Source organism: Notolabrus celidotus, chromosome 12 (assembly GCF_009762535.1).
Source record: "Notolabrus celidotus isolate fNotCel1 chromosome 12, fNotCel1.pri, whole genome shotgun sequence".
Classification (NCBI taxonomy): Eukaryota; Metazoa; Chordata; class Actinopteri; order Labriformes; family Labridae; genus Notolabrus; species Notolabrus celidotus.
Window position 1 is genome coordinate 32,108,404 of NC_048283.1, and position 27,918 is coordinate 32,136,321.

General features: G+C 40.8%; 1 protein-coding gene across 1 annotated transcript in view; it reads left to right on the forward strand.

The window, feature by feature from the left end:
- The window catches only part of ibtk (inhibitor of Bruton agammaglobulinemia tyrosine kinase), a 30,575-nt gene extending 4,183 nt beyond the window's left edge, over positions 1-26,392 (forward strand). The window contains exons 4-29 of the mRNA XM_034697781.1: positions 272-396; positions 3,403-3,513; positions 5,043-5,213; positions 5,845-5,962; positions 6,168-6,348; positions 9,319-9,442; positions 9,770-9,947; positions 10,158-10,311; positions 11,482-11,866; positions 12,009-12,265; positions 12,356-12,442; positions 12,527-12,609; positions 13,298-13,335; positions 13,426-13,522; positions 13,619-13,720; positions 14,370-14,487; positions 15,722-15,782; positions 16,847-16,974; positions 17,127-17,239; positions 17,420-17,565; positions 17,685-17,803; positions 18,118-18,216; positions 18,431-18,586; positions 20,233-20,433; positions 24,749-24,881; positions 25,279-26,392. Coding sequence (XP_034553672.1) covers positions 272-396; positions 3,403-3,513; positions 5,043-5,213; positions 5,845-5,962; positions 6,168-6,348; positions 9,319-9,442; positions 9,770-9,947; positions 10,158-10,311; positions 11,482-11,866; positions 12,009-12,265; positions 12,356-12,442; positions 12,527-12,609; positions 13,298-13,335; positions 13,426-13,522; positions 13,619-13,720; positions 14,370-14,487; positions 15,722-15,782; positions 16,847-16,974; positions 17,127-17,239; positions 17,420-17,565; positions 17,685-17,803; positions 18,118-18,216; positions 18,431-18,586; positions 20,233-20,433; positions 24,749-24,881; positions 25,279-25,404 — 3,611 coding nt within the window. The 3' untranslated portion in view covers positions 25,405-26,392. The remainder of the gene's footprint in view (positions 1-271; positions 397-3,402; positions 3,514-5,042; positions 5,214-5,844; positions 5,963-6,167; positions 6,349-9,318; positions 9,443-9,769; positions 9,948-10,157; positions 10,312-11,481; positions 11,867-12,008; positions 12,266-12,355; positions 12,443-12,526; positions 12,610-13,297; positions 13,336-13,425; positions 13,523-13,618; positions 13,721-14,369; positions 14,488-15,721; positions 15,783-16,846; positions 16,975-17,126; positions 17,240-17,419; positions 17,566-17,684; positions 17,804-18,117; positions 18,217-18,430; positions 18,587-20,232; positions 20,434-24,748; positions 24,882-25,278) is intronic.
- Positions 26,393-27,918: the final 1,526 nt, after the last annotated feature.

The window sequence follows — 27,918 nt, forward strand, 5'->3', positions numbered from 1 at the left end:
AATGTCATTTAGCAGACGCTTTTATCCAAACCGACGTACATTTCAAATGTTCTGTTTTAATTGTCTTTTATGTAAAGTCTTTTTTCTATTGCCACACGTTTCCTATCCTGTTCAGTATATGTAAAGCACATTGAATAGCTCTGTTGTAGATCAGTTTCATTCAAATGACTTGCCTCCTTTTTATGTAGCATTAGAGACCAGGGCCTAAAATAAACTTCTGGTGGAAACCGTTGTAGTTATACTTTTAATTGTGTTTTCTTCCTCATTACAGACCCCACAGAAGTATACACATGGGGAAACAATACTAATTTCAGTCTGGGTCATGGTAATCAGGAGAGCCGTATGCACCCTGAGCTTGTGGATGTGTTTGCCAGGACTGGAGTTTACATTAAGCAGGTATGTTGTTGTCCCCGCTCTCCAGGGAGCAGGAAAGTGTTTTCCTACATGGTTAGGCTTCCCTCCCCTGAAACCCCAGTTTAAATGTTTCACACCTGTAATGACCTGATGCTCAACTCTATGCTAACATGTAGGGATGTAAGGATATATCCCAAGACGGTAAAAAAAATGGATACAAATAAGGGTGGATTAAAATCGATTCAACAAAATTAGTATCTGATATTATTTTTAAACAGTAGAAGGCCCTATCTGTATTATACTCCGCTTGTTCAACATCATGAAGTCTCCTGCGCTGCTCTCTCGTCACTCGCTGAGTGGAGGTGTTTTAAGTTTAAAGCATGTTTCAGAATCAGCTGACTGAAGGTGATGCTCACAGCGGAGACGCTCAGCTGGGGGCTGCAGCTGAGTGACAGGTCTCCATGAGCGCTTTTTTTCTCCGCCGCCGGTCTGATTCTGACCCGGTTGTGCTCCCGGCTGACACCTGACCACGTTTAAATGCTTATTTTTCTCAATAAGAAGGAGAAAACTGGACACTGAGTCTGAAATCTGATCCTGTTCAGTTGTCCTGTTGCAGTAAATCCACATGTTGTAAATCAGCCTTGAAGGCTGATTTATACTTCTGCGTCTCCCCTACGCAGCAGGGGCTGACGCGGACATGAGCCCCACATACTTGTGCGTCGGTGTGTCCGTGTCGCGCAGCAATTCTCTGCCGAAACGCCTGAGGGCAGTGCGGTCTCTCTGCCGCCTGCTTCCGGTCCCGCTACAATCTCTGTTTACTTTTCCACAGAGATTCAGAGCGTGTTATGTTAATCTACATTTGATACATGTTGCTGTTTATCATACAGACATGATTACATGAAGAATAGAGAGGAGGAGATGAAATACACGGCCGATGTGTGGCCGATGTCCGGGATCCCGGAAGTGTTGTAAATGCGGGAAAGACAAAGCCGCCGAGCGGACCAATCACAGAGCTTGCGGTCCACGGGGAGTTACATTTTGGAGGAGGTGCACATCAGCTACGTGCGTAGGCCACGGCATAGGTACGGGAGCTACGCGGAAACCCCGGCGTAGGGTACGCCGTTGATTCAACGCAGAAGTATAAATCAGCCTTCAAGGCTGATTTATACTTCTGCGTACTTCTGAGTCTTCACTCTATGACCATGCGTCCACAGAGATTATTTATAAGCCTGCTCCTCACCTTGATATTCAGCGTGTTAACATTTTGAACACATTAATATGATCTGTAGCTGTTTAATACTGTCAGTTGTATACATTGCTTCCCGAAGGAACATTTCATTCAGGGAAAAAAACACATTTGTCATTATTTTTTACATGGAAAACGTTTACGTTCTTTTAATGATTAAACGATAATTGATTGTTTACATTTCCAAAGATTGATCACAGGAAATACTTGAAATTTACATCCCTAATTTAAAGAGATTTACCTTATTTGTTTTAATATTCAATACTTTCATTTGGGAATTGTTCACTTTCCATTTCTTTATAATTGTTTTGAAATTTTCCAACAAGGTATTTTTGTACAGTGATTTTAAGTTTTTTTGCAAGGTGCTGAAAAAAGTGTGCCATGGTTTTATTTGACTTATACTAGTGGGTTCATTATTTACTTACCTTACCTTAAAAATGAAAAAGGATTACTTTGTTTACAAAGAAATATAAGAGAACAAATATTTATTACAACTGTCCATATCTGAGAATTGAAATAAAATAATAGTTATTTAAATTTTGAGTTCTATCCAGTTTTCTTGAAAATCCTTAGAGAATCGTGAGTGAACCAAAACTCAGGATTCAAATCGAACCGTAGTTTGAGTGTATCCTTACATCCCTACTAACATGTGGTGCATAAAAAAAAAACCAACAACATGCATTTGTTGACGAGAGAAGGCACACCACAGGAAAAAAAAAACCTGTAAACATTTTCTGATAAAATCACAGATGCACTAATACTGACGCTTGACCATTGTAAATACGTCGCTAACTGAATTAGCTGTAGTGATGCACAGACTGTGTTCTTGGCCAACCTCTTGGAGGACACACATCGCGAGGGAACAAAAGACACTTTCAGAGATGGAGTTTCACTAAAACAAATTGAGGGTAAAGTGGGTATTCGATTTATCTTCTCTTGTGTAATATGAATTTAGAACACTGTGGAGTCGGTGGTTGAACTATACAGCCATACTGTGCCAGCCTGGCTACTATTTCATGCGTTTGTCATGTCAGTGCTCTTAGCGTGATTAATATAGGCTCTGGCAGCGGTGCACCTACCCCCAGTGGAGTGAGTACACACCAGGTGGTATTTATAGTTGATTAAGTAATACAGAGCGACAGTGTTAGCTATGCTGATGCTGTAATCTGTTCTAAAGACCTGGCCTGTGAAAGCAGTTTGTGTGCTTGTTAAAATAATCTTGACTTGCTGGTGTTTACAGAAGAAACTCTGTGTTTGCGGTGCTTTTTCTGCCCTGCTGAACCTGTCATGCAGAGTAATTTCATAAAGCCTAGTGGGGGACAGATGGATCTGATTTCATGACCACACAATGACCCAGTGGCACTGCATATAGTCTTTGTCTCCCTGGCCCAACCTAGCAGGTGCCAGAGGTTAAATATTAATTCCACAATGACATGTTTTTAATTAAATGAACTCGACTGGCGTGTGTGCATGTGTGTGGATGTCCACATCAATGTGATACTTTGGGAAACATCCCTGCGCTCTATTGAAAGCTTGAGGGGGAGCAATGTATTAGTAATGATGTTTGCTTTTCCACTTGTGCCCTGGCCTTTATTGGTATAGTGTTTTACTATCACTACAAGAGGGCTTGGCTGAGGGACATGGAAAGAGATGCACCGCAGCCGCTGCTGTCAGGTCAAAATTATCATCACAAGAACCTTAATCTGCACAAACTTCAGACAGAGGTCACAGTATATTAAAACCAAATGCAAGAACAGAAATCAAATCACAATTATGTTTAATGATGTTTCTCCTCCCTACAGGTGGTCCTGTGCAAGTTTCACTCTGTGTTCCTGTCACAGAAAGGTCAGGTCTTCACCTGTGGGCACGGACAGGGAGGACGACTCGGCCATGGAGATGAACAGACTTATCTGGTGAGACCTTTTAGAGGGAGTTATTTTGGTGTGGCATGGTGTGCTGGATTTTTTGGAAGCCGTATAAATGAGTCCACATGAGTGTGAAAAATAATGTACAACTAACATCACTAAAATATGGAGTCGTGACTTTAAAAGCCTGACCACAGCTACATTAAAAACACAAGTCAGAGTGGTTTGTGTTCTTCTCTCTGCATTGTTAAAGGCTTTAAGCTGCAGACTCTGGAGACTAACTTCTTCAGGTTTAGTGTCTGCATACAGTCACTTAAGTGTCTTGATAAATAAAGGTACACTAGTGGGTTCATTATTTATACAGCCATACAATTTCATGCAGACTCTTTTTGTAGCTTAGCAACAAATTTGACCTTTACGAAGATCATGATATTGAGCTTGAGTTGACTCTCTCAGAAAAAACTACCACACGTTTATTCCTAAAGTTGCGGTTAATATATTTATGTTATTTTTTAAAAGTTATATATTTTGGGCATTTTCATCATATTGATGTTTAACAGATTTTAAAATATGTTTCTCCATACTGCAGTTCAGGACAAGATACAGAAGTATCAGGAGAAGGACTACTCAGCTTTTAAATAGCTTTTCTCCCACAGTAACTCGACTGCTCAATCAGAGAAAGTGAACTACACACGAGACTATCTCTTAAATAATCTTTTCAATTATTTTTTAATTATATCAAACAGTTTAATTCTATTTTAAACATACATTTAGCTTATGTATATGTGCTTTATTTATTAGCTTATTAGCCATAGTTTTTACATATTGTGTTGCACAAATGGCAAAATAAAGGAATCTTCAATCTATTGACAAAAGCTGGCTTTCATAACCTTCATGAAGAAGTCTTAATAAAGTGGACAGGAAGTGTTTTTTTTGTAACTGGAATCTCTGATTCTTTTGCATTTGAAAATCAATGTGTAGTTAGTACTTAATCAAGGTGCCTCAAAAAGCAGTTCTTGTGAGTTTTTATTATCATCACATGCATTGAGAAGGCAGAGGCAACTTTCCTGCTACTCACATTTGATTGTTTATAAAACTGGGAAGCACTAACCTGAAAACTTCTTTTGTTTAACTTACACTCTATGCAACTCTTAGCTACACACACCCCTTGAACAAGTCTCTCTCTGACGAGGATAAGGGGACAGAGTTCCTCCATAATCATGTATTGGAAAAAACTTCATAAACAGAGCTAAGCTGTTAAATATATGAATACAGAGGATAAAGTGTTAGGTTATCATTAGCACTAGCTGACTGTGTAAAGGATGAGTCTGCAGTTGCTGATGTTGTATACTGTGTATAAGGCTACTGTTTAAAAATGTCCACATCACTTGAAAACTCATGTGATGCTGTCTGGGGTCAGTGTAGAGGAATCTGTGCAATCTTCACTATCTTTCATCGACCAAAGCAATCAAAGAGATAACCACTGAATACAGAGAAGTGAGCTGTTTCAATGTGTGCACAAGTTTGTAATAGTTTCTGATCATCTCTAAATCTATCCCTTGTCTCTTCACTCCCAGGTCCCACGGATGGTGGAGGGTCTGATGTCCCACCATTGCTCCAAGGTGGCAGCAGCTAAAGACCACACAGTGGTGCTTACTGAAGAAGGCTACGTTTACACCTTTGGTCTCAACACCTTTCACCAGCTGGGTCTGGCTCCTCCTCCGGCATCAGCACATGTCCCTAAGCAGGTAGGAAGTAGCAGAAGCGGATGAATGAAAGGGCTTATACATGTACACTACCAGTCAAAAAGTTTGGTCAAACCTTCTCATTCAATGGTTTGTATTTATTCTAATTATTTTCAACATTGTAGATTAATACTGAAGACATCAAAACTTTGAAATAATCTGGTTTTGCCATAATCTGGATTACAACAGTAGTCAAATAGGGCTATCCATTGTGTACTAACCCTGCCTCTGAACAACACAACTGATGGTCTCAAACACATTAATGAGGCAAGTCATTCTACAAATGAACTCTTGACATGGCTCATGTTCATTAGAAACCATTCCAGGTGACCACTTCATGAAGCGGACTGAGAGAATACCAAGAGTGTGCAAAGCTGTCATGAAGGAAAAAGGGGGCTACTTTACAGAATCTAAAATATAAAACATATTCTGCTTTGTTTAACACTTTTTTGTTCATTCAATAATTCCATATATGTTCTTTCATAGTTTTGAAGTCTTCAGTATTAATCTAAAGTGTTTACAATAATTAAAATAAATACAAACCCTTGAATGAGTAGGTGCTTCCAAACTTTTGACTGGTAGTGTACCTTGAAAATTATGTTCAATGCTAAACTTGCGATGTCTTTGAATGTAGGTGTTTTCCAAGACGCTGAAAGGCAGAACAGTGATTGGAGTTGCAGCAGGAAGGTTCCACACAGTGCTGTGGACCAGGGAGGCTGTCTACACAATGGGGCTCAATGGAGGCCAGCTGGGTAAGTCTCAACACGGAAAGGTCAGCAGAGCACAAAAGGGCTTGTTCTGCTTGTCAAATACTGGATGTGACTGAATAGCTCAGGAAGATGTTTATTGCACATGCCAGAGTAAAAAGTGAAGCATAAAGCTGCAAATGTAAGCCAGCATGAATAATGATCCTCCCGCAATGGTAGAATGTTCTAAGTGTTCATATACCTCCTCTAGGTTACCTGCTGGATCCTAATGGAGAGAAGTGTGTGACTGCCCCACGCCAGGTATCAGCCCTGCACCACAAGGATGTGACCATAGCGATGGCAGCAGCCAGTGATGGAGCAACAGTGGTTGTGACTGAAAAGGGAGACCTCTACCTGTTAGCAGACTACCAGTGCAAGAAATTGGCTTCAAGGTGAAGGGGACACTTTACTAATGATAAAGACTAAATTTAAAAAAGACAGAGCGTAAAGATTCTGTTTCATAAGAACATGACCAACACGCACCAAGCTATTAAACACATGATCTACATTGAAGTATCCAGCATGCCTGTACAGAAGTTTTGGAAAAGTTTGTGTTAGCGTTATTAAAAGACTGCATGTTGTGCTACACAGTCACAAGGAGCCCTCTCAACAGGAAAGGCTGCAGATATAATTACTGTAAAGAATTAAAGGTTGCACTCTTTACTGATCTGAGTAATACTGTTCATGCTGCTTTTTTGGGCACAACAGATGCTCTGTATTAACCAAGGTATTTTAATGAGACCTTATTAGAATAGCTGCAGACACTAAATCATCCACTTACCTAGAAACATTTCTGCTGTCCCTCCCTTTGATTTGCACAGTGTTAGCTTTCATTATACGATATGCAGAGTATGTTGGAAAAATACAGTGGGATGCACATCTATAGCATTCAACACTCCGTAAACGTTTAGCACCCAGACTCTTCTACTACAGTGATGTGAAAAGGCATTGCCTTGCTGGAGCATACAAAGTCTTCCCTAAAAAAGGCATTGTCTGGATGGCAGCAAATTATTCCAACACCTGTAAATATTGTTAAACATTAATGCATTGTTCATTTCGTTAACGAAATTATGACGATAAATGTTTGTCAACGACTCATTTTTTCATGAGGAAAACGAGACTATGACAAGCTAAAATGCATCACTGATAATAAAAACTCTGACGAACATATGTTTTGATTTTGTCTACGAGACGATGACGACATGAAAACGTTAGTAGTCGACCACTGGACATTCAAAATCCATATTTCCCCCTGGAATCTCTGATTCTTTTGCATTTGAAAAACAGTGCGTAGTGAGTATTTAATCAAGGTCACGCAATAAGTTACATTTTTAGTATCATCTCATGCATTAAGAAAACAGAGGCAACCTTCCTTCTACTCACATTTGATTGTTTATAAAATTGGGAAGCACCAACTGGAAAACTTCTTTCATAAAGCTCCATATTTAGTGGACAGTTCTCCACTTTCCCTCTTCCCTCTTTCCAACCCCAACTTGCTCAAATGCAGTGAATTCCACTAAAGAATCATATCTGTTTTTAATGCAGTGCTGCCTTAGGGCTTATGATATGTAGATGATGAAATCCCAAAATTATTTACCCTAAATTTAAAGGTGACATATCATGCAAAATTGACTTTTCAATGGTTCTCTACCTGAAATATGTGTCCCTGGCATGTCTACAAACCCCCCGAGAATGAAAAAAATCCATTCTGCCCCTGTTTTGATTTCTCCACCTTTCTGTAAATGTGTGTGAAACGAGCCGTTTCAGACTTCCGTGTTTTTGTTACGTAACAACAATATCCGGTCTGACACGGAGTCAGAGCTCGGAGCTTGTTCAGCCCATAGACTGTATAAAATAATACTGAATCCCCCCTCCGTTTTTCATTACCTGCACAAATGTGTGGTAACAAGGAGCTTAGGAGGGAGGCATGCTAGTTGTAGGCTGTCTTAATAAACACAAAGGTCGGTTTTACTCCCCACGTCTGCAGATTTGAAGATCTAGTGGATGATTTTTATTTATCATGGATAAGTGCTAGCGCTAGTTAGCATAGCTACATAGCTACATGTCGTAGCTGTAGCTGTGTACCAAGACACACGTCGACATACTGACAAATAAAACAACAAGAAACACTAAATCTGTGACCAATCCTTCAGAAAAGGTCCCGTTGCATTCTGGCAGAGGTCGGTTTTACTCCCCACGTCTGCAGATTTGAAGATCTAGTGGATGATTTTTATTTGTCATGGATAAGTGCTAGCGCTAATTAGCATAGCCACATAGCTACATGTTCATAGCTATAGCTGTAGCTGTAGCTGTAGCTGTAGCTGTAGCTGTAGCTGTGTACCAAGACACACGTCTACATACTGACAAATAAAACAACAAGAAACACTAAATCTGTGACCAATCCTTCATAAAAGGTCCTGCTGCCTTTCTGGCAGAGGTCGGTTTTACTCCCCACATCTGCAGATTTGAAGATCTAGTGGATGATTTTTATTTATCATGGATAAGTGCTAGCGCTAATTAGCATAGCCACATAGCTACATGTTCGTAGCTGTGTACCAAGACACACGTCTACATACTGATAAATAAAACAACAAGAAACACTAAATCTATGACCAATCCTTCAGAAAGGTCCTGCTACAGGCGCCTCTCCATCAGGATCGGATTCTGGATCAGATTCAGAGGGTTGAAGTAACGCAATCTCTGAGCAGCCGTGTATATTCAGCCAACATGTAAACATTAGATCAACGTGCTGGAGAGCCGAGGCACATCCACTTCCTGAGGGGGCGTGGTCAGAGGGAAAACAGAGTGCTCAGAGGAGGACTGAAGAAGAGGGATTTTCAGGCAGACCAAAATCTGATTTCAAAGTGTTTTTTTGAGCATAAACTTTAAAGACATGTTTTGGGGACCTCTTAGACCAATATATATTGATGAAAAAAGCGTTATATGTCACCTTTAACACTGATTCCACATTATTGTAGAGTCAATGTCAAATCTCTCACAGAGCTGTAAACCTTCTCCCATATTTAATTCTGAGAGCCATAGCTCCTCTGGAGTCACCTTTTTATACCCAGTCATGTTGCTAACCTGTGGTGAACCCTATTAGGTTGTGAGATGTTCCTCCAAGCGTTTTTTTTTGTTCTTTTTTCAGTATTCACATCAAATGTAAAATTTAAAAATCTCTCAGTTTCAACATTTTGTACTACTTTCAATTAAACATGGGGTTTAAATTATTTGAAAACCATCCAAATCTGTCTTCAACACTTTACGCAGTGACCCAGCTTTTTTGGATTTGGGGTTATACATGTAATAGCATTTTGTTGTTGTTGTTGTTGTATTTATTCTTTCTCATTCTTATCTTTCAGGCAGCTGAACATCAAGAAGGTTTTGGTCAGTGGAGGTAGTCTGGACCATCGTGTCATTCCTCAAATCCTAAATGAGGGAGGAGGGGAAAAGGTGTCCATCTTGGCATTAGATGAAGCTGGGAGGGTAAGTGCAGAAAGAGTTTAGGATGTGCATTTTGTTATTTTGGGGTAAGCATTAGTTCAGTTTGTAGCCTAAACAGTTCTGGGACAATAAAACTGAAGTTAAACCTCAGTGCCACCTCAATGTTTGCATAAGTGTAAGCACAGAGTATGTATAACTTCTTTATTTTTAACACTTCCCTAGTTATCTAACCTAACCAAGTTGACAGTTACACAACCCCAAACGTGGCTGGCCTATATGGGGTCCTTCAGATGAAAATAGTGACTAAGTCTTGTGTGTGTAAGTTTTTCCTGAAATGTTCTCCCTCCTCCGTTTGCCTCTCTCTGTCAGGTGTTTTGCTGGCGGTCCTGTGGCAGCTCTGTGAGACAGTGTCGGTGGGCGTATGGGCGTCAGGTTTTCATGTCAGACATAGCGCTCAGCAAGAACAGCATGATGTTTGTGACTCAGGAGGGGGAGGGCTTCAGTGGCGTGTGGGCTGGAGAGTATAAGAAGTATGAGGAGAAGAAAGGTGAGGAATTTAGGTACACGGTGTATTGAATCATGAAGTTGACCAGTATTTTGTAACTGTTGACTGTCGCTAAATTTAATCAAACACTGAATCTTGACATCTAAGACATTTTTAACAAATATAATGTAAGTAAGTTTGATTTAAAACACAGGCAGAAAACTGCCTTACACATACAAGAAGAAAACATTCTGGTTACCTTGCTTCTTCCAGAGGTCAGTGTGGAGGTTTGTGGGCACTCAGACGCTGGAACGGTCTACGAGCGAATCCGCCTGGAGAAACTCCCATATGTCCACAGAGCCGTCAGCATCACCATGGACTCTAAAGGCCGAAATTTTGGGGTGCTGCAGTCAGACCCCAAAACAAGGTAGTAAACTTGTAGCAAAGAGAAATGACGCGTTGGAGAAATCCACACACAGTTAAGCAGATATGTAGGATATGTTATCGTGCACTCCTCAGTAACACATTCTGCACATCTGCTCCATCAGAGGAGATGGGCATTTCTATTCAGTCTGTTCCCTGCAATGTTTCATCCTCAGAACCCTTTCATTCAGATTTTTACAAGTGTTCTGACTCAGTTTGAAATCCTTGTAGTTAACTACACTGTAAAACAACAAATAACTATTGACAGAAATAACTAGAAGATGTTAAGTATATTCCTATGTTAGGTTAAAACATGTCACTCTGCCATCTAGAGGTAGAAAGTTGCTTCTTGGGACTCGGGGAGTAAAAAAAAGATAGATTTAAGAACATTGTGTTATGAGACAGTGAGTACTGATGTACCACTGTATGTGATACTAGTACAGCATATGTAGGATGATTGCCATAATAGTTGACTCTTGTTTACTCTCTTTTTTGAGATTGCCTTTTTTATTTATCTCCTATTTTGTGCTGGTAAAATATAAAATAATCATAATAATAATATTTATTCATATAGCACTTATCAAAGCAGACATTATAAAGTGCTTTACATCATAAAAACCCACAATAATAAACAAAATATAGGGGGGATATATAGAGCTAGCAACACACTTTAAGAGGAACAGCTGAATAAAAGACAAAAGAGAAACTACTAAAAGCAATTTAAACAATAAAACATTTAAAAACAGTAAAACAAATAAAAACACTGAGTGAATAAAAGAAAAACATTAATAAAAGTATATCATGGATAAAACAATATTACAAGAAGGCCTTTGGATAAAAATCTGTTTACAGCTGTGATTTAAAAGAAGATCCTGATGCAGCTTGCCTTACTTGAGCCAATGTTACAGCATGACGGCTTTGACCCCCTTGACTGTTTTTATGCTTTTTTTTTTTTTCCACTAAAGACATTTTTATCTTGTTATTGAAAAGGTCTGATCCCTCTATACATTTATCTTTTCTCTATAATAAGCACCTGGCCTTTTAGAGATGTATCCTTTGGTTCAGTTTTAGAGTAGGGTCACAGATTCAACCTTCTTGTTTGTTTTCTTTCTCTCCCTTTATTGTTCGATTGATCATTTGAACGTGATTTCCACCTCCTCTGTCATTTACTCAGCTTGTTCGAGATCCCCATCGTTTCTCCGTCATCCTTCTCCCAACACTTCCGTAGCCTTCTGGATGAGGCAGATGAAATGGACAGCATCCACGACGTGACCCTTCAGGCCGGTGATCGCACATTCCCCGCCCACAAATACATTCTGTCCATGAGGTCCGAGTTCTTCCGGAAGCTGTTCATGTCTGAGAACAGCGAGGTTGATGGGGAGCTTGACGAAGAAGTGAAGAAGAGTGAAGATGCTGTTGGCTGCGATTTAATCATTCTGGAGAAGATCCCAGTTGACATGCTGGAGTACACCCTGCACTTCATCTACACTGACTGCTGTGAGCTGCTGGTGCATGGGGCCCGGCCCAGAGTGTCAGGGGCCTCTATTGGACAAAATCAGGTGAGGAAAAGGAGCCAAACAAGTGTTATTCAGAAATGTACTCTGAGCAACAGAATGGAAATATGTGCTAAAGCTTTCAACATGGGTTAACCTCTGAGTCAGCTGTATTTATTTTATAATGACCATACTTTGCTTTTGCCAGGACTCAGAGCAGGAGAGGCTTATCAGCAGCCTGCAGGACTTGGGCCTCAGAGGTCGCTCAGCCCTTGAGGTGTATCGCTCCCTTCCTTCTGCAGCCAAAGGGGACGGTGACAAGGCGAAGAACAAGTGTGCCAAGCCTGGCAAGAAAGGGAAAGGGGGCAAGGGTGACAAGCCTGGGGCCAACGAGGGAGGGGCCAACCCTGTCAAAGCCTTACAGGGTGTCGCAAAAAAGCTGGGCCTGGGAAGCCTGTCTGCACGGTGAGAGAGAGAGACTGCACTCTGAACCTTATGCAACATCTGATGTGATGTTATTCTTTGTTAATCACACAAAACTTTACACTTTGACAGACTGGACGGAGTCAAATATGAAAATGGAAAGATCAACGTTATTAACAAGAAAACCAGCAACAAACTCAAATTCTACCAGAAGAAAGGGTGCGTATAGAAGTGTATGAGAGCTATTAAGAATCTCACAAGAAAGAGGACTTCTGTCATGATCTCTCTGTTTGGTCTGTACAGCTCCTATCTTTGTGACGTCACTCTCAAATCTGAAGATGGGAAGGAATTTCCATGTCACAAAAGTATCCTCTGTGCAAGACTTGGTAAGACAGAGCTGATTCAGAACATGTTTTACACATAGACTGTATATATAATGGACAGCGTCGCTCCGCCTTTTCCCATTTTACGGTTTTGATGCCAAAATAGCCCGTTCCAGAACGCTGCCTTCTTGTAAATTTTCTGCAGCCAGAGTCTGCGCAGTTTGGAATTTGTATGTTTCCACAGTAACAAGCTCCGCCCTACAGCATACCGTCCTTAGATCCTACTGAGTTTCTCTCTAAGGCAGCTGTCAATCAAAGTAAACCCGGATGTAAAACCCCGTTTTTTAACCTCCTAATAACGAACGAAAAAGAAACTTTTCAGAAAAAAGAGGCCTTGAACACAACACAGTCAAATAGTAACTACATATCACCACAGCATACAGATGTGAGAAACGTTCATACGACGCGTGTTTATTTTTTAAAGTTTGACTGTCTCCTCCATTCATTTGAATGGGGCTGCAGAGTTTTTGACCTATACTGCAGCCAGCCACCAGGGGGAGCAGTTTTTGTGGCAGCTTCACTTCAAGCTGAGCGAGATGAAGTCCATTTTATATACAGTCTATGGTTTTACATAAGTTTTTACAGTGAATGAATGCATATGCCTTACATTGGCACATACCAGAAGTATGTTTGAGTTTGGTTGCTGTTTGGTGATTTGAACTTGCAGTTGAAAATGTTTTCTTCTCTGCAGAATACTTCAACAGTATGCTGGGAAACCCCTGGATTGAGGTGTGGCAGCTTTTCTCCATCTAATGAATTAACCTTAAGGAGATCTAACTGCTCTGGTGCTGATCATCGCTTTATGTTGTGTCTCCTAAGGCCACGTCCTGCACTGCCCTGGAGATGCCGACTAACTCAGAGATCCTGCAGGTCATTCTGGAGTATATTTACACAGATGAATCCCCAACCATCAGAGGTAGCTATTCTAGTAATGACTTACAGCACATTTTGATTCAGCATGAAAATACGCACATATTAATGGGACATGCCGTTCTTTCCCTCTGCTCCACAGAGTCTCTAAATGTCGAGTTTGTCTGTAATGTATTAGTTGTGGCTGACCAGCTGCTCATCACACGACTGAAGGAGATGTGCGAAGTCGTCATCACTGAGAATTGTACGTAGTTTATTCGTTCCTGTCACAGTGTCCTTTACTTTGCCTTCATCATCTTCTGCTCCTTTCATCCTGAAATAAAGCTACATTCATGTCACATGACAAATACAAATTGATGGGATTAAAATTAGTTCAAAGCAGAAAATAGAACTAATTCATTCACAACATGAGAGGGGTTTTGTGCAAACTTGAATCGCTCCTAATTTCCAAATGATATGCACTTAAGGAGTTATAGTTTCAGCAAAATATGAGCATGTCGTGACTAAAAAGGGTGAAATTGGCAAAAACTATGATGGTCTTGTAACTTCCCTCATAAATAATTTAGAAATGGGGAACAAATTCATACTGCTTTTAACACATTGTGAATGTGTTCTCAATGTGATGTTTGCTTATGTTAATAATTGTCACTGATATTTGATTTATTAGCCACCATTTGAGCTACGTTATCTCTAAAGTTAATAACATTTCATATTCAAACAGATCAGAAAGCAGCTTTTTTCACCTCCTCTTGTTGGATTTTTCCATTTCCAAACTGTAAAAGATATTAAAGCAGCTTCATTTTGCCAATGTTGATTATGTAAAACAGATTTATAAACAACGTTCTTCTTTCTTTTATCAATCATTTACAATCTGCTTGTTTCCTTCGCCTCAGTGACTCTGAAGAACGCTGCTGAGCTGCTGGAGTTTGCCGCCATGTACAACGCAGAGCAGCTGAAACTCTCCTGCCTCCAGTTCATCGTGCTCAACATGGCCGCCTTGCTCGAGTCAAAGTAAGATTTATCATCAATCAATCAATCAATCAATCAATCTTTATTTGTATAGCGCCAAATCACAACAAACTTTATCTCAAGACTCTTTTACAAACAGAGCAGGTCTAGACCACTCTATGTCAAATTATGAACAGAGACCCAACACCAAGACAGGATAAGACTCAGTCTGACCCCACCTTAATCCACCATGACCATTGCTCCTCGCAGTATTTAGCTAGTTACAGCGGAGAGGAAAAACTTCCTTTAACAGGCAGAAACCTCGAGCAGAACCAGACTCATGTTAGACAGCCATCTGCCTCGACCAAGTTGGGTCTGGAAAGAGGGATAGAGGAGAATAAGAGAGAGAGAGAGCGGTGATAGTGATGAGACGAGTAGTAGAAGCTGTTGCCGCTGGAGTCCAGCACGTTCGTATCAGCTGGAGTCTGGAATGTCCACAGCAGGAGGACGTCTACGGCAGCTCAGAGGAACCTACGAGACAAGGGAGCTCAGGGACTCCAGTAAGGTCTATGGTTAGTAACTTAAATGGGACAGGGAGAGTTAAAGTAAGTGATAAGGGGGTTAGGGGAAGGGGGTGAGATAGGATCCCAGTGTGTCAGTGTGCCAGTTCCCCCAGAACTAAGCTTATAGCAGCATAACTAAGAACTAGTCCAAGCCTGATCCAGCTCTAACTATAAGCTTTATCAAAAGGAAAGTTTGAAGCCTACTCTTAAAAGGAGAGAGGGTGCCTGCCTCCCGGACCCTGACTGGTAGATGATTCCAAAGGAGAGGAGCCTGATAACTGAAGGTTCTACCTCCCATACTACTTTTAGAGACTTTAGGTATGAGGAGCAGGCCTGCATGTTGGGAGCGTAGTGTTCTAGAGGGGTAATAGGGCACTATGAGCTCTTTAAGATATGAAGGTGTCTGATCATTAAGAGCTTTGTAGGTCAGAAGAAGGGTTTTAAATTGAAAAAACTCCTTCAAGTGCTTTCTGAGAATTGTAGGTCCCTTATGGTTAGGTATAACTGCTCTCTTGCCCGTCAAAGAAAACATTGATCACAGTGCAACAGATAATCTCATCTACCTCCTAAGTGCATGGAAAGTTATATTGGATGTACTGAAACAGCAAAGTGGACATGGAAGTGCTCATATACAGCAAAACAAGTGCTTTTCCCTGCAGGACTGAACTGAAAATATCTTTCTTCATGTGTTCCTGTCGATCTGTCTGTCCCTTTGTTTTTGGTCCTGCCCTCAGAGCGCTGGATATTCTTAGTGATGAAGTGCTCGTGGAGCTTTCTGCAGCCTACAGGAGGATGGTGAGTCACCCTGGAGCAACACACTCGACTTCACCGTCCTTTTCATGACTTCAATGTTTCGTTTTAGTATTTTGTCTTCGATTTTTTTCTTTCTGTCAATTAAAACAAAACTTTTCTCTAAAGAAAAGCCACCTCTTTACAACTTGTAGCTTCTGTTGATTGTAAACTTCCTTTGCTTGACTTAAAAACTGACTTTCAGTGACTTAAGTAAGTGCAGTTTGTGTTTCTTATGTAACTGGTAGGTCAATGCGGCTGCTTTTGTCACACTCAATGCCGTTTTTGTGAAATGCACAAAGGAAGAGAAGTGCACCACGAAACTCCAAAATATCACAAAGCAACAACAGAAGTTACACAACTACTTTCCTGAAATGTTGCAAACATTGTTAGTTGATGTGATGCTAAGCTATCAGTCCACCTGTTTGTAGCAGTGTCTGATAAAGTGTTGCTTTTTTGTCATTCATCTTTTTATTGCATTTTTTCAGTATTTCTTTGTTCACCACTAGTTAACAAATTATATAAGTTATACAAAACCAACAAAGAGAAAAATAAAGAAATAAAAAAATACAAAAAATGATATTAAATAAAGAAATAATAATAAACTGTACAAACAAAAAGGAAGATAAACATATTTGCACATCAAATACCAACATAGTCACCTTCTCCAATCATTTCCAGATAGGGACCCCATATAGATCTGAATACTTTAGTGTTATTATTCATTCTGTAGATAAGCTGTTCAAAGGAAGCCATCCTGGCCAGTTCATCTCTCCATTCAGTAAAACAGATCTTCTGTTTTGATTTCCAATGCCTCAGCACGATCCTGCATCCTGTTATAAAAGCTAATTTCACCCAGAAATACATGTTTGAGGGCAGATTAGCCTCCTCTGGTAAAATACCCAGTACACATAATGCTGGGCTCTTAGTGAACTCTGTTTTTAACATATAATTTGTACATTTAACTATAGCTGACCAGAAGTCCTTTATCTGGTGTTTCTATCAAATGGAGAGTCACATGTTTTGTAATTGATTGCATCTAAAGAATGTGTTATCTTTTGTAATTTCAGATCCCAGCGATGCAAAAGAGGGTTATAACTCCATATCCAGGTGCTCCTGACCTCAGTATGTACGAGGAGGAGGATTTGGACTCTGCTTTCAGCCCTAAACCCGAAGCAGAGGTGGATCACTCCTGCAGGTAAACTCCAATAGAAACATAATCGCTCCTTTCATGTGGGTACGGATCATAGTGGAGTTACGTTTTGCTTCAAGTCATTGCGATCTCCTTCGAGCATTTAATAGGTAGAACTTCAAATTTGCTAATGATCACATAACATCACCTCTCTCCAGGGAAATCCTGTTGAAGAAGGCAAAGATGAAGGCGAAGAAGAAGCCGAGGCGACGCTCTGACAGCTCGGGGGGCTACACTCTGTCTGATATCATTCAAAGCCCCCCTGCTGCGGGTACGCTCCAACACACTGGATGTCTCCATTCATTTTTCTCTAACAGAATAATTATTGCTTCACTTCACACATCCTCAGAAGTCATAAAAAGAAACCTGCTGATTCTCCTTTTTAAATAAGATGTATTTGCTGACAGTGTCAGCTTTCTCTTAACAAAATATGTCATTTCTCTCCTTTTAGTGATCTCGCCATGCCTGTTGAAGTCAGGAAAGGCTAACTCAACAGACTCCCTGCATGAGCTGCTCACATCTGACTCCGAGGGCAGCTGCATGGGAGTGGGCAGTCCCAGAGACGTACAGTCCCCTGTCTTCCATGATAGAACTGAGGTCAGTGTCCCGCTACTGCAACATCACATGCACCCATCTGGAAACTAGCTATAACAGAAGATGTGTTTGTTTGGATATTTCAAATGAGTTATGGATGTAATATCTATTTTCATCTACAGGATGAGAAGACTCTCAGTCAGAGGCCAAAGACGCCACCCAGCACCCCAACCTCCTTGAGAGACAGCCTCCAAACTCCTCCGAACTCTGCTCCAAAAAGCATCCCCAAGGCCCTTCCCTGGTAAGAGACAGAATAATCCTGTACTTTAGGAAAAATGTTCTTTATTCTCACAAGCTGGTGGGATTCTGTCTTTCTAAATACGCTGCAGATTGAGCACTCATTGAAAAATGATGCTAGGCTAGACGCCTGACTCCGAACAAAAAACACTTTGTCCTCCCGCTCATGAAGATACATGTCATTTGGACCACACTCTACATTTGAAATATAACTTCAGCTTTGAGGAGAGGGGTTTTTAGAGGGAAGGAAATGTTATCATCCCTAGTTAAGTCCTGTAAACTGAGCTGCATCTTAGACTGTGTTATTTCCATCTGCAGTCCAGCTCGTCCACCCCCAGTCTTGGATCTGAGAACCATCATGGACATGGAGGCCAACTCCCTGCAGACCCTTGGAGCCACTCCTAAAAGCCCCGGAAGGTATTGCACATCAGCAGTACTAATTATACCAGAAAATCATTTTCACATCGGGCTGATTGCTTCTGTTTACTGTTTCTTCATTTATAAAAAGTTCTCTTTCCTTTTGTCCCTTTGCCCAGTTTGAATGAAAGCTGCACGGCCACATGAAATCTAATTATTCCCTCTCTGTTGTATACTTCAGCTTAACAGTGCATATTTTCCCTCCTGCTTGTAGTGCCGGTGCCAGCGTTAAGCACTCTCCTATTCCCGCCAAACTGTCGCAGAAGCAGAGAAAGATGTTGGCAATGGCCAGTAAGGAAGCCAGTGTGGAGCCTACTGCTTCCAAATCAACCTCCACAGTCACCCCATCCAAAAGCAGTGGGAAGGCTTGGTGAGTAAGCCTAAAGATGAAGACCACTACTCAGATTTATCAACAAATACATTCCTGTTCCTCCTAACAGTTTGTATTAAATCAGTCTTTATATCCAGATATTTTCTGCAGCAAATTTCAGTAACTCACAAGTAGCAGATAGATGTTAAAGAGTCCATATCAAATATTTATATTCCTTACATAATTGTGTTTGTATCAAGCTTCTATCTTGTGGACAAATGTTGTTATAGGTAGAAAAATGTACACATTTGCACTTTAGATGTAAGGATATATCGCAAGACGGTAAAAAAAATGGATACAAATAAGGGTGGATTAAAATCAATTCAACAACATTTGTATCTGATATTATATTTAAACAGTAGAAGGTGCTATCTGCATTTCACTCCACTTTCTCAGCATCGTGAAGTCTCTTGTGCTGCTCTCTCGTCACTCACTGAGTGGAGGTGTTTTAAGTTTAAAGCATGTTTCAGAATCAGCTGACTGAAGGTGTTGAACACAGTGGAGACGCTCAGCTGGGGGCTGCAGCTGAGTGACAGGTCTCCATGAGCGCTTTGTTTCTCCGCCGGACTGATTCTGACCCGGTTGTGCTCCCGGCTGACACATGACCACGTTCACATGCTTATTTTTCTCAATAAGAAGGAGAAAACTGGACACTGAGTCTGAAATCTGATTCTGTTCAGTTGTCCTGTTGCAGTAATTCCACATGTTGTAGTTTGAGTCTTCACTCTATGACCATGCGTCCACAGAGATTATTTATAAGCCTGCTCCTCACGTTGATATTCAGCTTGTTAACATTTTGAACACCTCAATATGATCTGTAGCTGTTTAATACCGTCAGTAATATACACTGTGTTGGGAAGGAACATTTGATTAAGGGGAAAAAACGCTTTTGACATGGAACACGTTTACATTTTTTTAATGATTAATCGCTAATTGATCGTTAACATTTCCAAAGATCAATCACGGAAAATACCTGAAATTTACATCCCTAATTTAAAGAGATTTACCTTATTTGTTTTAATATTTAATACTTTCATTTGGGATTTCTTCACTTTCCATTTCTCTATAATTGTTCTGAAATTTTCCAACAAGGTATTTTTGTACGCTGATTTTAGTTTTTTTGCAAGGTGCTGAAAAAAAGTGAGCAGTGGTTTTATTTGAGTTACAACACACCTTAAAAAGGATGACTTTGTTTACAAAGAAATATAAGAGAACAAATATATATCCAACTGTCCATATCTGAGAATTGAAATAAAATAATAGTTATTTGAGTGTAATAGTGTAATAGTTGGGTTGAGTGTATCCTTACATCCTTAATTTGCACAAAAGAGTTGTAAGATAAGTTCCTCACTGCAGTGGGCAAAAAGGAGTCATTATTATATCTGTTTAATGACACATTCTTGCTGACTCACCCACAGTACAGTTTAGATTTCAGAGATCTTAACACTCCAGATGTTTTTTCACAGTTAGAGTAACTCAGCTTTGCAGAAGAGCGCTTGATAAATTGGTTAAAAAACTGAAAAACTTCTACACTGAAGGGTCAAAAGTTCTGTGCCCGAACAGAACCTTTAAAAGTGCAAGAGTGTTGTGATTGTAATGCTTGACGCATGCTCTTTCTTTTCTTTGTCCTTTGTTTCTGTCTGCAGGGCAACATTAGTCCAGTCCCCACCTTCCTCATGCTCCTTTCGGTCACTGCTGGAGGAGGAGGAGAAGCGCTTAATCAGTGCGGGACAAACGGGAGCCCAAAGGGGCCAAAGCACCCAGTTGTCCCCTGTCACTCCAGCTCCTGTAGCCAGAAGGGTCACATTCAAATGTGCAGAAAGCAAGGAGCCTGAGAGAGCCACTGGGTGAGTATTTAGACCCAACACACACTCAGGGTACAGACAGAAGGTTGGCGAAATCAGCTTTTGTCCACTTGATGGCACTGTGGATGTGTTTTTATGAAACCTCTGAGAGGTAATTTTCTTCTGAATCAGCTGCCATAAACTATTTTTATGTAAAATACAGAATACCATATTAATGTCAAACTCATTCCAATCCACTATATTTAAAAAAAACAATCAAGTTTACCAAAGGTCTGCACAGTGTGGTAAAATAAGGTAAAACACAGAACACAAAACACTGTAAAAAATACAATATAATACAATAAAGAATCATAATAAAACACTTGAAAAATCATTTTATAAAACATAAAGAACACTTTAGAAACAAATAAAAAATACAATAAAAAACAAATAGAGACAGAGGCCACACGACTCTCATGCAGGGTTAAAAGCGGAGGAGTTGTGTTCTTCAAATGTTCTTCAATTGAATTAAACCCTGATGTAATTACTTAACCTGAAAAAATAGACGTACATGACATGTCCTTTTAAGATATTTTCCACAATCCAATCAGATGTTTCTTGTCTGTTATGGATGTTTTGTGCATCCACTTAGATATTTTAAATGGACCTGAAACAAACATGCCCTGGTTTTGAGGTTATGCAAAAAAAAAGGGGGTGTAATGGTGACACTGACACTCACTGCTCCAGTCAGACAGACCGAGAGGACCGTGGTGCTCCAGTCTGAGTGAGGTGAACAGCTCCAAACGACCCAGCACAGCCGGGTTGACCTGCCCAAAGACACTGAGTCACCCTGACCTTTACAACATCCCCAGCCAGCTGGACAAACACAGCACACACACACACAGAGAGAGAGAGAGAGCAGGATAAGCACCAGTCCATAAATATGCATTTGTAGTTTTTTTTTTATGTGGTCCTGCATGTGTGTGAGAGAGTGTGGCTTAAAGAAACAAAACTGGAAGTCACATCAGGTTTTATAAGAAAAAGGAAGAAGACGAAAAAACATCCAAGCACGTCTCTGTTATCTGATCTTCTTCTGCCTCCTCTCTGTGTTTACCTACGCTTCATGCTACAATCTTCAGAGCAGGCCTCTAGATATCAAACAGCTGTGTGAGTGTCTCTAGTGAAGGCGGTGATGTTAATCAGTATTGATAAGGGCAGCCCTTATGTCACAACAGATCATCCAGTACAGAGAGCAGGTTCCAGGTTCCTCTGTGTTTGGATGCGCAGAGAGGCGGGCGAGTTCAAGGCTTAGGAAGCACCAGCAACCTTGCACATTCTCTCGCTGCCTTCTGGGACACAGTTTCCATCTACCTGGTTAGAGAGAATAGAGATGCCTTCACAATATTTTTTTCTCTGATTGAACGTGAAATTCTTTTTCCTCTCCTGATGTCTTCTCTGAGTTTTTCCAGTGGTGTCTGCATGCCAGATTGGAATACACATACACAAAAACAGACCCAGCATTCCATGTGGCTTTAGCATGCATCATGGTGAATGATTAGGAATGTTTTTGGCCACGTTTATAACACACTTCTAATGGACTGTGTCTTCAGCCCTCACATGGTATCTTTGTAACGCCAAATCCCTCTCAGGGCACACAAATCAGCCTGCAGGGAGTTCATGTCATCTCTTTGACAGGTCGTATTTCACAAGTCAATTCAAATAGACGTTCAAGGTCTCTGTGGAAAATGAAAACAACACGTCAGTTGTTTTTTTTTTTAGAGTCAAAGGATGTAAATACTCAGAGGGGAAGTCATGTTTCCTGAAATCTGTTTTATAGGAAAATGCAAATACAAGGCAGCTGAGCAGTGCTTTACAGGCATTTTAACTTTAAAGCTGGGGTTGGTAATAAGATTTAGATACACTTTTTGTTCTACTGGTTAAAATGATCTTTATGTCCTGATGGTAATCAATACATAATGTGTTCTTAAAAAAGAGCGAAGAAAAGCTGCTATCTACAGCCAGAGTAAACCTGAGAAAACACCAACCAATCAGCCTTTTTTGGGTGCCAACATTTTAAACCATTCAAATCCCGTCCTCCTGTTCTGCCCGCCTCCTGCGCGTACATTTCCCCGTCTCCTGCCTCTGCTTCCCCTGATTCTACTGACTGCCCCTCTCGCTCCACCTCGGGCCTGTCCCCTCTGACCCGATGAGGTGGTTTGCTCAGGACTGTAGTCCGGATCAGAGTCTAAAAAGCTCTCACCACGGGGCTCTGACAACTAAAAGAATTAATGACATTTAGTAAGTCCTAAAGAAATGCAGATGTACTGTAGCGTCCGTCCGGACGCTGTAGGGATGACGAGCCGATTCGTGAACACGTTGATCTTTACTAACCGGTCACTGTCGGCCGTGATCACGCCAACCAACAAAACAACAATCAATGTTTGAATGAATGAAGAACTTCTCCTCTCCTCTCTCCCGCTCACACACTCTACACCTCTCCTGATGCCTTCACTGACCGTCCACACTGTAGGAATTAAGAACATCTACACTGAACACGTTTAACAAACAGTAGAGCTGTTACAGTATTATATATGTGTTATAACTTTTCTCCTGATATCGTGTCACCATGACAACTGGATAATGCTAGCATGACAGTTGTGAGTACTAACAGCAGCCATGTTTGTTTGTGTTTTTAACTTTCACTATGAGAATGTTTTGGTGAGGACCGGTTTTGAATCAGTCACCATCATATGGTCGCAAGTCAGCGGCGCTCGTGCATGTGAGTGTGGGGGGCGCGTCGTTTTGGAGGAGCGCTGAGGGAGGAGGGGAGGGGTTAGACGGAGTCATGAGGTAAAGCTACATTCAAATTCATGCTAGTTTTCCGAGACTGCCAACCCTAGCTTTAAAGGGAAACAAATGTTCAAAATTCAAACTGTTGACATGTAAACAAATGTAGTGATTTTCCTTATATAGCGCCGAATCACAACAAATGTTAACTATGGTTGCAAAATTCCAGGAATTTTCAAAGCTGAAAACTTTTCATGGGAATTAACGTGAATAAAGCAGGAATTTACTAAATAGAATTTTGGCTCTTAACAGGGAACTTAAATGTAGTTGGGGAAAATATATTTAACATAATCCTGACAAAAACAACCAGATTTCATGCAAGTCCAGTTGAATATCTCTGCTATTCCTCAATCACATGCACATAGCACACTTCTTACTGCAGGGCTGTTGAGGGAAGATGCTTTTTTATTTGCATGTGGAATGGGACTTTGTTGGGATTGCATTATTGTTGATTTTTGAATGGGTTGGGTCGGGGGGATGAGTAATATTTAACTCAATATTAATATTTTTGTTCTGCAATGAAAAAAAAAGATTGTTCAGTAAAATATTTAACATTTAACTTGATAAAGTTCTACTTTCAAATATAGATTTTTTAATTGTATTATTTTGGATGGATGTCTGCTTGAGTCAAAGCAAATATTTTGCTTGGATATGATACCTTTCCATTAAATTTCCCTCAATTCCCATAATTCCCATGAATTCCCTTAACTTCTCATGTAAATTTACCGGAAACTTTTCCACCACTTTGCAACCCTAATGTTAACCCAAGACACTATTAAAACCATAGCAGATCAAGACTGTACTCTGTTCTATTATTAACAGAGACCCAACACCAAGACAGGATAAGATCCAGTCTGATCTCATCTTAACCCACCAAAGCTTTCTCCCACGCTGCTTCTCTGTCATTTGGCGCTAAAGCAGTATTTCTTCTGAAAACATTCTCACAGGGGTGAATTAGGGGAACCTTTTTTGGGAGCTGTTGCCAAGCTGACTCATAGTATCAGGGCTCCATTCATGTTGTCTTTTGGTACTCGGGCATGCGCTGACTGAAAACTCAGTTTCCCCTCAGAGGGTAATTTAACTCAGAGTTTAAGGTCTAACACACAAAGAAAACAACATGCCAGAAAAACTGTTCTTGCAAGTTTGAAATGATGAAGGCTAATTTCAATCAACAAATATAGAGATGAAATAACACCAGACTAAGATTTGTCCCTCCTGGAACTCAGTCTGTCGTATACTTTAGAGCTGAGCTCTTTGATAGACACCTCAAGGTTCCTTCTCTGCAGATATGTCTTAAACAAGATTTCCTCTTGCATCACTGAGGTTGAGAAGTTTAACAGTCCTGTTTCGCCCTCTGAAGAGGTTTATCGAAGCCGGGTGGACAGGTGGCCGTTCACAAACAGCAGCTTGTCAGTTGTTGTTGACTCAACCTCTGTTCACGCTCTCAGACTCTTGTTGCTTTAACTTTCACAGCACAGGCTCTGATACCAGTCCTCTCCCTCTCTGTTTCCCCCCGTCTCTTCCCCCTCAGGCCCTGGGTGCTCGGGGCAGCGGGCAGCCCTCCCTTCCCTTCCCTGGTGACCTTCGCCTCCATCGTGGAGGAGGAGAAGCAGCAAGAAGCTGCACTGATCCGCAGCCGAGAGAAGCCTCTGGCACTCATCCAGGTAAACTGAGATGTCTGTGTGTGTTAGTGCAAACAGGCGTTATGCAGTCACCTGCATGTACACACTGAATATAGTTGTTATAGTGGACTCAACTTCTACCTCCTTATCTATCTGGAAGCCATTTATATAAAGAACATCACACTGCACAGTGCTAGTTAGAAATAAAGTGCCTCCAGTTTGGTCTTTTGACAGCCCTCTCTGCTCTTCTTTAGCTGCTGCCAGGCTTCTGTCACTACCTACACAAAACACTGCAGCTTTCTCCCACAGCTTTCTGGTTGCTATTATCTAAAAACACTCTCTTCATTCAGCTTTCAGTGTCAGCATTTTCTCTGAATCGTGGTTTTGCCCCCCTCCCTCCAACAAAATGTCATCTTTATCATCTTTTCTGTCGTTGCAGATTGAAGAGCGAGCAATCCAAGACCTCATTTGCCTTTACAAGGCACGTGACAACCCTGATGAGCTGATAGTGGTGGAGAGGTCTTCCAAAGGTCCTATAGCAGCCCCAACCTGGAACAAGCACTGATGAAAAACAGCACAGCGCCTTCATAGATTGAAAACATGGCTTGCATTTGTCCCCGTGTGACATCATCAGATCCATGAGTGTTTGTGGAGTTGCGTCTCAGACTCGTCCTGCCCCATGTGGGGTTAGTCTGATGCAGTAGTTTGTCTCTTCAGTGTTCCCTTCAGTTTTATTTAATGCTGCTCAACATTTAGTGTGTATGGTGTGACAGGGGAGTGAGTGTTTTTCAGTACTGAGAGAATATTTTGATCTTATGCATATACCGTATGATATGATAGGAATAATTTCTAACTTGGTAAAGCAGCGACAGAAAAAGTAACCGACTTTCCTCAATATGAATAGATAGCTACGGCAAGTCAAAGGTGCCAAAGAAAATGAAAAGAATTGGAGATGTTTAAGCCAAAAATGGGTCCAAACTACTTAGAGGACTTGTGTGATGAAGATCAGTTGAAGCGTCTGATGTAATTGAAGTAAAGAAAAAGTGCCAATCATCACCTGTGGCAGAGCTTAAGCTTAAGAAGTAAAGTCAGCTGTTTACCAGTTAGTTTCTTTTTGCGGTCCTTTTTTTCTTCTTGATAAGTGCATTGTTTGGACCGGTTGCTTCAGCTAATATGCAGTGACATGATGACTCTACAGGAGTCGGTGAAAATATTCATTTTGGATATAAGTTACAATGAATGGTAAATGCTCAATTGAGCCGATTGTGTTGCAGTTATCACTGGTGTGTTTGACAGGAGGTTGTGTGCCTTTATCACATAATGACCACACTGAAACACATACAGCAGCTAATATATCATTTTCTCCTCCTTGGTTTGTTCTTTATTAATTTGAATTAATCTTCCAGTTTGGAATAATTGTAAGCTTAGAAGGTACCTCCGATCTGGACCACGTAATCTCATCTTCAGATGCCATTTGATTGTGCGTGTGCGTATGAGTGAAATTAAAGTTTGTGAAGAGAAAATGGCATGTAATAAAATAAGCTGTGCAATGATCCTGTCTCCAGACTCTATTTGAGTTTAGATAGCAATGAAAAGATAAAATTATCATTTTCATTTATGTCTTATTTTTTTGGAGAGGGGGATTTTGGGGGTGACTTCTTTTTTCTCCCCTGTGTGAGAAACGTGTTTCTCCCTGCATCTAATTAAGAGAACACTTAATCAGCCTGTGTCTCGACTCTAGCCGCCCTGCATGAGCAGAGCACCATTATCAAGTCTCAGTTTGTGATTAACTGTGATGACCCTGATCTGAACAGCAAGTGGACCAATTTAGGATTTTTATTGGCTGTAATTGCAGGTAGAGCATCACATAGGAAGTCAGGGAGAGACAGCTCGTGAGGGAAATATTAATTACACATTAGGCTCTATGAGGTGGTGCACAGATGACACATGAATCAAAGCCTCTGAGGAAAAGTCTGCCACTTTACATCACTCTACAATGAGCTAGCTGATACCGCAAGCATGGAAACAAATGTGGAATTTTTCAAAAGGACTGCTCATCCTCAGCATCTGTGCTCTGAATTAAGATGTAGTGTTTCTGCAGGTGGTGAAGTGCCACATTAAATATTGTAAAATTAGACTATAAGGCAGGACACTTTATGAGGGTGGGCATGCTCACTTTGAGTGTGTTTACATTAGTGTCTTTAACATGTGAAGCCTTTCTACTTACTACTACTCTCTCTCTCTCTCTCTCTCTCTCTCTCTCTCTCTCTCTCTCTCTCTCTCTCTCTCTCTCTCTCTCTCTCTCTCTCTCTCTCTCTCTCTCTCTCTCTCTCTCTCTCTCTCTCTCTCTCTCTCTCTCTCTCTCTCTCTCTCTCTCTCTCACTCACTCTCACACTTGGTCGAGGCAGATGGCTGTCAAACATGAGTCTAGTTCTGCTCGAGGTTTCTGCCTTTACATTTGCATTAGTATCTTTAACATGTGAAGCCTTTCTATTTAACAACTACTATCTGTCTCACCACTATCATCTCTCTCTTTCTGCATCTCCTCTATCCCTCTTTCCAACCCCAACACGGTCGAGGCAGATGGCTGTCTAACATGGGTCTGGTTCTGCTCGAGGTTACTGCCTTTACATTTGCATTAATATCTTTAACGTGAAGCTTCTCTATGTAACTACTACTATCTGTCTCACCACTATCATCTATCTCTTTCTGCATCTCCCCATATCCTTCTTTCAACCCCAACAAGGTCGAGGCAGATGGCTGTCAAACATGAGTCTAGTTCTGCTCGAGGTTTCTGCCTTTACATTTGCATTATTATCTTTAAAATGGGAGGCCTCTCTATTTAACTACTACTATCTGTCTCACCACTATCATCTATCTCTCTCTGCAGCTTTATCCCTATTTCCAACTCCAACACAGTTGAGGCAGATGGCTGTCTAACATGGGTGTAGTTCTTTTCGAGGTTTCTGCCTTTACATTTGCATTAGTATCTTTAACATGTGAAGCTTCTCTATGTAACTACTACTATCTATCTCACCACTATCATTTCTCTTTCTCTTACTCTCCTGTATCCCTCTTT